We start from the raw sequence: 11617 nt of genomic DNA, 5'->3' as shown, positions 1-11617 counted from the left end.
ACCCTAACCTGACCCTGCCCCTGACCATAACGCCGACCAGAACCCTCACATATGTTTAACCATAAGCCTAAACCTCACCATGGCCGTAACCTAAGCCTAACCCTACTGCTATGTCTAATGCTAAACCAACTCTAATCCTAACCCTAACTGTAATCCTAACCCTAACCCTAAACCTAACCCGAAACATAACCCTAACCCAAACCCTAATCCCAACCCTAACCCTCACCTGACCCTGACCGTAACGTTGACCATAACCCTAACATATATTTAACCATAAGCCTAAACCTCACCATGGCCGTAACCTAAGCCTAACACTAATGCTAAGTCTAACGCTAAACCAACTCTAATCCTAACCCTAACTGCAATCCTAACCCTAACCCTAACCCTAACCAAACCCGGACCCTGACCATAACCCTGACCCTAACCCAAACGTAAATTTAACCATAACCCTAAACCTAAACCTAACCCTAACCTAGGCCTAATCCTAATGCTAAGTCTAACCCTAAAACAACCCGAATCCTACCCCTAACCCTACCCCTACCGCTAACCCGAACCCTAACCGTAAGCCTAACCCAACCCCTAACCCGTACCCTAACCCTGACCCCTTACCCTAACCTCAGCCCCTCACCCTCCCAAATGGACCCAGGTGTCCTGGGAAAGAGAGAGAAACTCCAACTTCCTCCATTTCTTTATTTTATTTTGCTTTATTCTATTTTACATCTGTTTATTTTATTATTGTTTTGGTAGCTTTCTTCCTTTCAGCCCCCACGTTAGTTCTGCCAGTAACGCCACCGGAACTGCCCCCGCTTGCTGCCGATGGGGGGAACAGGAGGGACCCTCCCCCCCAGAAGAAGTTAGAAATAACTAATATTCAAAGAACACAAATCAGTCCCAAGCAGCCATCAATTCCTCCAGGAGGGACCCAGGCGTCCGGAGGAGGGACCCAGGTGTCCGGGGGATCCAGGAGTTTGCCCCCCCCCCGCAAGCCCCCCAGTTATTATGGGGTGGGATTTTGGGGGGGAGTCAAAGCACATGGTGGGGTTTGGGCAGAGCCAGGTGTTCGGTAGTAAGGGAACCCAGGTGTCTGGGGGGGACCCAGGCATTCGGGGCCCCCACTTATTACGGGATGGGTTTGTGGGGGGTGGTGTCAAAGCACATAGTGGGGTACAGGGGGTTCCATGTGTTTGGGGGGACGACCCAGGCATCCGGTTGTAAGGGACCCAAATATCCAGGGAAGGGACCCAGGCATCCAGGTGTGGGGCCCCGGGGGGGTCCGGGGTCCCCGCTACTCGCGTGGCTCGTCGGGGGCAGGGATCCGGTGCCGCGTGGGCTCCGCCCCCCAGATCTCACGCGCGTACTGAGCGATGGTGCGGTCGCTCGAGAACTTTCCGGACGCCGCCACGTTCCGGATCACCATCCGCGTCCATTCCCGCGAGTTCTGGGGGGGCCGGGAGGGGTCAGGGAGGCGCATCCCCAAAAACACCCCGCTGTTCCCCCCTCCAGATATTCGGGGACCACCCCCGTCCCCTTTCCAGGGCTTTGGGGGCCACCCCCATCACCTCCCTGGGATTAGGGGACACCCCCCCCAGATCCTTCCACCTCCCCAGAGCTCTGGGGTGTCCCTTTGTGGGGGTCCCTTGGGGGTGTCCCCACCTTGTAGAGGGCACTGACTTTCTCCTGGCACTTGACATACGCCTCGTAATCCGCAAACACCTTAAACCTGGGGGGGACATACGGAAATGGGGGGGTCGAGGGGACCCAGGCGTCCGGGATCCCCAGGAATGGGACCCAGGCGTCCGGGTGGCCCCGCCCCCCCCGGGTGTCCCCCCCGGCACCTGTCGTGGTTCATGAGCATGTTGACGATGTCGCGGAACAGGTCGGGCTGGCGGGGGCTGAAGAAGCCGCTGCTGAGCTGATCGATCGCCTGGCGCAGCTCGGGCAGCCGCTCGTAGAAATCCCGCGCGCGGTACCTGCGGGGCCGCGGTCAGGGGGAACGGGGCCACGGGGACCTGGGGGCGGTCCTGGGGGCCACGGGGACCTGGGGGTGGTCCTGGGGGCTATGGGGAGCTGGGGGTGGTCCTGGGGACCACGGGGACCTGGGAGTGGTCCTGGGGGCCATGGGGACCTGGGGGTGGTCCTGGGGGCCACGGGGACCTGGGGGCGGTCCTGGGGGCCACGGGGACCTGGGGGTGGTCCTGGGGGCCATGGGGACCTGGGGGTGGTCCTGGGGGCCATGGGGACCCGTGGGCGCCATTGTGTTGCCGTGGGCACCGCTGCTCGTCTTCCTGTGGGTGCCACGGTCCCTGTGGGGTCCCGCGCGGTCCCACCCCCCGGGGTCCCGGGCCCACCCACCCCTCCCTGTCGAGCTTCTCCACGTCCTCCACGCGCATGCCGAAGATGAAGAGGTTCTCCTCCCCCGCCTCCTCCGCCATCTCCACGTTGGCCCCGTCCATCGTGCCGATGGTCAGCGCCCCGTTGAGCATGAACTTCATGTTCCCCGTCCCCGAGGCCTCGGTCCCCGCCGTGGAGATCTGCTCCGACAGGTCGGCCGCCGGGATCACTGCGGACGGGGCGGGCTAGCAGGGCGCCCGGGGCGGTATTGGGGCGCCCGGGGCGGTATTGGGGCGCCCAGGGCGGTATTGGGGCGCCCAGGGCGGTATTGGAGCCGTACAGGATGGCCCAGGGCGGTATTGGAGCTGTACAGTATGGCCCAGGGCAATATTGGGGTGCCCAAGGACATACAGTACGGCCCAGGGCGGTATTGGGGTGCCCAAGGTCATACCAGGACAATATTAGGAAGCCCAAAACAATATTGGGGAAGCCAGGGTGGTAAAGGGGCTGCATTGGAGTGCCCAGGGCAATACTGGGGTGCCCATGAGGGAACTGGGGTGATACTGGGCAGCCCTGGGTGGGTTCGGGGGGTCGGGGTTCGGGGGTTCCAGGGTTCGGGGGTTCCGCGGTTCGGGGGTTCTGGGGTTCGGGGGTTCCGCGGTTCCGGGGTTCGGGGGTTCCGAGGTTCGAGGGTTCTGGGGGGTCAAGGTTCAGGGGGTTCCGGGGTTCGGGGGTTCCGGGGGGTCGGGGTTCGGGGGTTCCGGGGGGTCGGGGTTTGGGGGTTCTGGGGGGTCAAGGTTCAGGGGGTTCCGGGGTTCGGGGGTTCCGGGGGGTCGGGGTTCGGGGGTTCCGGGGGGTCGGGGTTTGGGGGTTCTGGGGGGTCATCGTTCAGGGGGTTCCGGGGTTCGGGGGTTCCGGGGGGTCGGGGTTTGGGGGTTCCGGGGGGTCGGGGTTTGGGGGTTCTAGGGGGTCATGGTTCAGGGGGTTCCGGGGTTCGGGGGTTCCGGGGGGTCGGGGTTTGGGGGTTCCGGGGGGTCGGGGTTTGGGGGTTCTGGGGGGTCATGGTTCAGGGGGTTCCGGGGTTCGGGGGTTTCGGGGGGTCGGGGTTTGGGGGTTCCGGGGGGTCGGGGTTTGGGGGTTCTGGGGGGTCATGGTTCAGGGGGTTCCGGGGGGTCAGGGTTCTGGGGTTCCGGGGTTCAGGGGGTTCCGCGGTTTGGGGGTTCTAGGGGGTTCCGGGGTTCAGGGGGTTCCGGGTACCCTTCTCGGCCAGCGACACGCGGTAGTTCTCCAGGAAAAGGACCTTCAGGCGGTCGCCCACGGCCGGGTCGTGGTTGACCACGTCCCCGATGGACGTCACCAGCTTGATGATCATCTTGGCCATGTGGTACCCGGGGGCGGCCTGGGGGGCACAGGGTCACCCAACATCCACAGGGACCCTGCGAGCTCCCCAGGACCCCCCAGACTCGCCCAATCCCCATAGGGCCCCCGAGGAGCCCCCCAAAGCCCCCCAGGCCCCCCCAAGCCCCTAGTTCCCCACAGGACCCACTTGAGCTTCCTAAGTCCCCCAGGAGCCCCCCAAAGCCCCCCAGGACTGCCCCACCCCCGGCCCCCACCTTTCCGCCGATCATGACGGTTCGTGGCACAAACTGCTTGTTCGGCTCCTTCTTGATCCCTGGGGGGCAGAACCCCAAAATTAAGGAGGGGGTTGGGAGGGGGTGGGGGGGTTGAGGGGCCGAGGCGGCTCCTGAGGGGGCTGGGGGGGGTGGTTTCGGGGTCCCTCACGGTTGTAGAGGGTGATGACGTGCAGGCAGTTGAGCAGCTGCCTCTTGTACTCGTGGATCCTCTTGACCTGGATGTCGAAGAGCGACTCGGGGTTCACGCGCACCCCACTTTCCTTCTCCAGGAACGCCGCGAACTTCAGCTTGTTCTCCTGGGAACGGGGTGGGCAGCGTCACCCGAGACCCCCCCACACACCCTCAGGGTCCCCCGAGAGCCCCAGGACCCCCCAAAAGCCCCAGAGCCCCCCAAAGCCCCAGAGTCACCCAAATCACCCTGCGTGCCTCCATATCCCAACCCCCAGATGTCTCCCCAGCCCCCCACGACCCCCGTGTTCCTCCAGCCCCCCATGTCCCCCGTGTCCCCCCACCATCCCCTGTGTCCCCCATGTCCCTCCCATGTCCCTCCCATGGCACCCATGTCCCCCGTGTCCCCCACCATCCCCTGTGTCCCCCATGTCCCTCCCGTGTCCCCCATGTCCCCCGTGTCCCCCCACCATCCCCTGTGTCCCCCATGTCCCTCCTGTGACCCCCCACCATCCCCTGTGTCCCCCATGTCCCTCCTGTGACCCCCGTGTCCCCCATGTCCCTCCCGTGTCCCCCGGTACCTGTTTGACCTTGGCCACGTCCCTGATGAACCCATCGTCATCCACGAAGCGCCGGAGCTGCTGCAGCTGGTCCAGGTCAGCAATGAAATCCTCCCCGATGCGCTGGGGAAACAGGGGGTCAGGGCACCCCAAAAATATAACCCCCCCATGGGACCCCACTGCACCTTCCCACCGCCCCCCAGAGCCCCAGGAATCCCCCACTGACCCCCCTACTGCACCCCATGGCCATGGAATCCTCCCCAATGCGCTGGGGAAACGGGGGGTCAAGGGCACCCCAAAACCCCCCTGACACCCCCTTGCCCCCCTGAACTCCCCCCTGCCTGAGACCCCCAATACGCCACTGACCACCCCACAGCCAAGCAATCTGCCCCGATGCATATGGGGAAACGGGGGGTCGGGGCACCCCAAAACTGCCCTGCCCACCCCGCGGGACCCTCCGGGCCCCCGGTGACAGGGAGGCGCCGCCGCGTCACCTGCGCGATGACGTCCGCCAGCCCCGGGTTGCAGAGCAGCAGCCACCGCCGGGGCGTGATCCCGTTGGTTTTGTTCTGGAACTTGTGCGGCTCCAGCTCGTAGAAATCCTTGAACCTGGGGGGAAACGTGTGGGGTGGGGGACGTGGGACGCAGGGGGACACGCGGGGACAGGGTCACATGGGGGGACACATGGGGACAGGGTCACACGGGGACAGGGACACACTGGGGGACACACGGGGATGGGGACACACGGGGATGGGGACACACGGGAACAGGGTCACAGGCATGGGGACCCAGCGGGACAGGGACACACGGGGGGGACACACAGGGGGTCACACGGGGACAGGGTCACAGGCATGGGGACCCAGCGGGACAGGGACACACGGGGACCCACGGCCATGGGGACAGGGAGCTGGGGGTTCTGAGGTGACACAGAAGGACACGAGAGGACACAAAGGGACACTGGGGGACACCGCGGTCCCTACGCGCTGCTCTTGAGGATGTTGGAGTGGATTTGGGTGACACCATTGACAGCACTGGGGACACCGGGGGGGACACGGGGGGGACACGGGGGACGGGGGGACAGCGGTGTCCCTACACGCTGTTCTTGAGGATCTCGGAGTGGATCCGCGCCACCCCGTTGACCGCGTGGGCGCCCACGATGCACAGATGGGCCATGTTGATGCGCTTGACGGCTCCTTCCTCCACCAGCGACATCCGGCGCAGCCGCTCGTGGTCCCCGGGGAACATCGCGTAGACGCGCTGGGGAAAGGCGGCACATCAGGGGACAGCGGGACGTCAGGGGACAGCGGGGGACACTGGGGGACAGTGGGACATCAGGGGACAGCGGGGGACAGCGGGGACATTGGGACATCAGGGGACAGTGGGGGACAGCGGGGCATCAGGGGACAGCGGGGGACATTGGGACAGTGGGACATCGGGGGACAGGTGGACATAAACCTGCTGAGGACCCAGGTGTCTGGGAGGGACCCAGGTGTCCACCTGCCCACACAAGTGCCCCGTCCCCCCACCCCCCCATGCTCCCCCAGCCCCCCAGCCCCACTCACGTCCAGGAAGCCCCCAGCCCCCAGACCCCCAGCCCCCAGCCCCACTCACGTCCAGGAAGCCCCCGCCCCCCAGCCCCTCCCCCAGCCCCACTCACGTCCAGGAAGCCCCCACCCCCCAGCCCCACTCACGTCCAGGAAGCGCTGGTTGATCTCGTAGATGATCTGCAGGTGCCGCGGCAGCAGCGACTCCAGCAGGTGCAGCGGCCACCGCTCCAGCGCCTCGGGCAGCACCGTGTGGTTGGTGTAGGCGCACGTGCGCACGGTCACGTCCCACGCCTGGGAACACGGCGACGATGTGGGGCTGCCCCACGGCAGCCGACCCACAGCGCCGCAGGACCCACGGGCACCGACCCCCCAGCAGCCCCGCGTGGCGGGTGCAGGGGCAGGTCCCCACGGTCACCTCCCGCGCCTGGGGACACCGTGGGGCTGCCCCACAGCGCCCCGGACGCCCTGCCGCGCAGCACCCCCACCTGGGGGAAAACAGCCCCGGGGTGAGCGGTGGCTTTTGGGGACCCCCTGCCCTGTGCCACCCCCGGTCCCCCCATGTCCCCCCCACGTCACCTTGTCCCAGCCCAGATGCTCCTCGTCCATCAGGATCCGCATCAGCTCCGGGATGGCCAGGGAGGGGTGGGTGTCATTGAGCTGGATGGCAACCTGGGGGGGACACGGGACAGCGCTGCGGTCACGGGGGGGACACGGGGACAGCGCTGGGGTCACGGGGGGGACACCGCGAGGTACACGGGGGGGACACTGCGGGGGACACGGGGGGGACACCGCGGGGCACACGGGACAGCGCTGCGGTCACGGGAGGGACACCACGGGGGACACGGGGACAGCGCTGCGGTCACGGGGGGGACATGGGGACAGCGCTGGGGTCACGGGGGGGACACCACGGGGGACACGGGGGGAACACCGTGGGGGACACGGGGGGAACACCGCGGGGGACACGGGACAGCGCTGGGGTCATGGGGGGGACACGGGGACAGCGCTGGGGTCACGGGGGGGACACCACGGGGGACACGGGGACAGCGCTGCAGTCACGGGGACTGGACATGGGATGGGGACGCAGGGAGGGGACATGGAATAGGGACGCAACCCATGGACACGGGCTGGGGAGGGGGACAGGGACACGGCTCACGGACACGGGCTGGGGACATGGAATAGGGACGCGACCCATGGACACGGGCTGGGGACGGGGGGGCTGGGGAGGGGGACGGGGGCGTCACCTTGTCTGGGAAGGTGTCGAACGCCGTCCGGACGGGGTCGCGACTCCCGAACTTGGCGGATTTGAAGCGCCGGACGATGTCGTGGAGCGTCGCGGCCACCACGAAGTATTCCTGCTTGAGCCGCAGCTCCTTCCCCTCGAAAAACTGCCCCGGGGCCCGTCACTCCGGGACCCCCGGGACCCCCCGGGACAGCCCCAGGGACCCCCCGGTCACACCAGGACACCCCCAGGACCCCCAGGGACCCCCCATCACACCCGGTCACACCAGGACCCCCCCGGTCACATCCCATCACACAGGACCTCCCGGAACCCCCCGGGACCCCCTGTCCCCACAGACCCCCCCGTGACACCCACGGGGACACCAGGACCACCCTGTCACACCGGGACCCCCATAGAGACACAAGGACACCCCTGTCCCAGCCCCCCGGACCCTGACATCCCCCCACCTCTCCCAACCCCCCATTTCCCCCCTCACGTTGTCATTGGGGTACAGCACACAGGGGTCCCACCCCCAGCCCCCCATGTCCCCCACGTCCCCTCACGTTGTCATTGGGGTACAGCACACGGGAAATGTTCTCGGCCAAGTTCCGGTCCAGCACGGCCTGGATGTACCCGCCGACATTGACTGCGGGGACACGGGGGTCAGGGGGGTCACGGGGACCCCCCTACATTGACTGCAGGGACACGGGGGTCACAGGGACCCCCCACATTGACTGGGGTGACACAAGGCCGGGGGAGGTCAGAAGGGGTTTTGGGGGAGTCTGCGGGTGTTGGTTTTGGGGTGTTTGAGGGGGTTGACATTGGGGGTGGTTTTGGGGGTTGAAGTCGTTGGGTGTTGGGCACGTTTTGGGCTATTTTGGGGTGATTTGGGGCGATTTTGGGGCACTCACAGTCCTTGAGGTTGAAGTCGTTGGGCGCCCGCGCCGACCAGAGCCGCATGGTGTTCACGGTGTTGTTGCGGTACCCGGGAACCGGGGTGTCGTACGGCAGCGCCAGCACCACCTGCCCAGCGACCGGCCTTACCGGGACACCCCCGGACAGCCCCGGACACCCCCGGACACCCCAGCACCACCTGCCCAGCGACCGGCCTTACCGGGACCGGTACGGACCGGGACACCCCCAGATAGCCCCAGACACCCCCCCAGACACCCCAGCACCACCTGCCCAGCGACCGGCCTTACCGGGACACCCCCGGACACCCCCGGACACTCCCAGACACCCCAGCACCACCTGCCCAGCGACCGGCCTTACCGGGACCAGGACAGGACCAGGACACCCCCAGACACCCCCGGACACCCCCGTTCACCCCCCACACCCTCCAGCACGCCCCGCCCCCACCCCAACACCCTGACACACCCGGAAACTCCCTGCGCATCCTGCCCCGCCCTTGACACCCTGACACACCCTCACACGCCCCACCCTTGGCTACGCCCACCCTTAGCCCCGCCCCCGCCCACTTGCGTGTCCAGCCACTTGGCCCCGCCCACCTGCGTGTCCAGCCACTTGGCCCCGCCCACCTGCGTGTCCAGCCACTTGGCCCCGCCCGGGCCGTGCTCCACGCGCCCGTAGAAATGGACCGGGATGGCGTATTCGGGACGCGCCTTCTCCCAGGGGTTCCCGAAGCGCAGCCAATCGTCCGCCTCCTCCACCTGGGGGGCAACGATGGCACCCAAACCGGACACCCCAAAACCCCCCGGGACACCCTAAAACGCCCCGGGACACCCCCAGGACCCCACCCCGGGACCCCTCAGGACCCACCTGCCACCCCCCCGCGATCTTCTGGTTGAAGATCCCGAACTCGTAGCGGATCCCGTAGCCGTAGGCGGCCAGACCCAGAGTGGCCATCGAGTCCAGGAAACAGGCTGGAGACAACGGGACAGACGTGGGGACAACGGGACAGACGTGGGGACAACGGGACAGGACAGTGCAGAGACCAGGGATCGAGTGGACAATGGGGACCCAGGGACATCCTGGGGACCAGGAGCAGCCCGGGGACACCCCAGGGACCTCCAGGGAATCGGGGGGAGCACAGGGACACCCCTGGGGACACAAGACCCCCCAGCACCCCAGAGACTCCTCTCAGGGGCCTCAAGACCCCCCCAGGCCCCCCCGCCCCCGGGGCCCCCCCGTACCTGCCAGGCGCCCCAGCCCCCCGTTGCCCAGCCCCGCGTCCTCCTCGATCTCCTGCAGCTCCTCCATGTCCAGCCCCAGCTGGGGGGACAACGGAGGGTCAGGGGGGACCCCAAAACCCCCCGGACTGGGAAGCACCTCCCAGAACCCCCGGTCACCAAGAACGACCCCCCAATGTCCCCTCTGTGTCCCCTCCATGGCCCCTGCTTGTCCTTTTACTTGTCCCCACCACGTACCCCTCACGTCCCCCCGTGTGTCACCTGCACGTCCCCCTCAGTGTCCCCCCCATGTCCCCATTTGTCCCCTCCGTGTCCACCCGTGCCCCCCCTGTGTCCCCCCGTGTCCCCTTTACTCATACCCCCATGTCCCCCTGCTTGTCCTTCCCATGTCACCCCCACGTCCCCGTTTGTCCCTTCAGTTCCCCCCGTGTCCATTTCCTCTGTGTCCCTCCCATGTCCCCCGTTTGTCCCCGTGTCCCCCTCCGTGTCCCCCCACCCGCCCGTTCGCACCTGCACCCGCCCCCCCCCCGCCCCCCCCGCCCCCCCCCGTCACCTGGTACAGCGCCTCGTCGCACGAGCTCTGCAGCCCCAGATTCACCATCGTGTTCTGCAGCGTCCGGCCCATGTAGAACTCCAGCGACAGGTAATAGATGCGCTGGGGGGGGGTCAGCAGGGGTCACAGGTCCCCCCTGGCAATGGGGGGACCCCCCCGGCCCCACCGCCGCCCCCCCTCCCCCCCCGCTATCCGGTGTCGGGATTAAATGGCAGCGGGTCAGCGGGAAAGGTCACGTTAAATTTAACTGTGCGGGGGGGTGACCCTCCTGTGACCCCCCCAAACCTGCACCCCGTGACCCCGCACCCCTGACCCCCCCCCGCCCCAGCACTGGGGGGTGTGGGGGCAGCAGCCGCCGGTGTCCCCCGGTGCCCCCCCCGAACTCCCCCGACGTCCCCGGAGCCCCCAGACCCACCGGAACCCCCGGAGCCCCCAGTGAGCCCAGAGCCCCCCCAGCCCCCGCCTTGCGGTCCTTCCCGCAGCAGAACTGCCGGCCTTGGGACCCCCGGCCCACCCACACCGCTCTGGGACCCCCGGCCTCCCCGCCTCGGGGTCTTTCCCATAGCAGAACTGCCGGCCGTGCAGCCCCCAGACCCCCAACCTCTGCACCCCCGCACCGCTCTGGGACCCCCGGCCCCCCCGCCTTGGGGTCTTTCCCGCAGCAGAACCGCCGGCCGTGCGGCCCCCAGACCCCCAACCCTCCGCATCCCCCGCCCCCCCCGGACCCCCGCACCCCCCGGCCCCCACCTTGGGGTCCTTCTCGTAGTAGTACTGCTGGGTGCGCAGCCACCGCCCCACCAGGTGGTCGCGCACCGTGTGCGCCAGCGCCTGGTAATAGTCCCGGGGGGTCGCGACGTTGCGGTCCTTGACCAGCGTGAAGTGCAGGTGCCGGTTGAAGTTCCGCTTCAGCTCCGCCACATTCTCGGCCCCCGCCAGCCCCCGCACGCTGATCTGCTTCCGCCGCTCCTGGTCCGTCAGCGGCCGCGACATGGTGGCGGGGGGGGGACGCGGGGGTCCGGGGGGAAGAGCCCGAGTGGGGCCGCGGCGGGGGTGTCCGGGCTCGGGGGTGTCCGCAGCGGACCCGCCGGGCTGGGGGCGCGGGGTGTCCGGGACGGACGCGGCGGGCTCGGGGGCGCCGGGTCACGCGTGTCGCACGGGGCTGCGGGGTCCGCGCGCCGGGCGGGGGGGGTGCGGGGGTGCGGGGCGGAGTGTCCGGGCTGGGGCCGCGGGGGCTCCGAGGGGGCTCCGAGGGGGCTCCGAGGGCGCTGCGGGGGCTCGGGAGGGTCCGGGGGGCTCCGGGGGCTGGAGGCGGCGGCGGTGGCGCCCCGGGCGCTATGAGCGGGCGGCTGCTGCATTATTCATGAGGGGGGAGGAGCTGCGAGGAGACACGCCCCCTCCCGGGGCTCGCGGCGCCCCCTGGGACGCCCCGGGTTCGTTCATTATTCATGAGTGGGC

The 11617-nt window shown here is 67.8% G+C and overlaps 1 protein-coding gene across 3 annotated transcripts; it reads right to left on the bottom strand.

The window, feature by feature from the left end:
• Positions 1-728: 728 nt before the first annotated feature.
• Positions 729-11152, bottom strand: PYGM (glycogen phosphorylase, muscle associated; the record flags this gene model as incomplete). 3 transcript variants are annotated; one of them, XM_080364614.1, is made up of 20 exons in its annotated part: positions 729-1438; positions 1654-1720; positions 1836-1970; positions 2353-2560; positions 3589-3730; positions 3945-4003; positions 4114-4261; positions 4715-4816; positions 5188-5302; positions 5787-5950; positions 6385-6531; positions 6817-6909; positions 7482-7625; positions 8023-8105; positions 8371-8482; positions 8998-9129; positions 9239-9342; positions 9613-9691; positions 10163-10264; positions 10910-11152. In XM_080364614.1, the coding sequence occupies 20 exons, from the start codon at positions 11150-11152 to the stop codon at positions 1286-1288; spliced, it is 2532 nt and encodes an 843-aa protein (XP_080220740.1). In that variant the 3' UTR covers positions 729-1285. The 3 variants fall into 3 exon arrangements, with proteins under 3 accessions (XP_080220740.1, XP_080220741.1, XP_080220742.1); XM_080364615.1 differs by lacking the exon at positions 10163-10264; XM_080364616.1 differs by lacking the exons at positions 9613-9691; positions 10163-10264 and having other exon boundaries at positions 9239-9259.
• Positions 11153-11617: the final 465 nt, after the last annotated feature.

This window comes from Nesoenas mayeri (assembly GCF_963082525.1).
Source record: "Nesoenas mayeri genome assembly, contig: SCAFFOLD_111, whole genome shotgun sequence".
Taxonomy (NCBI): Eukaryota; Metazoa; Chordata; class Aves; order Columbiformes; family Columbidae; genus Nesoenas; species Nesoenas mayeri.
Note: the sequence above shows the minus strand (reverse complement) of the source record. Positions and strands in the feature narration are given on the sequence as shown.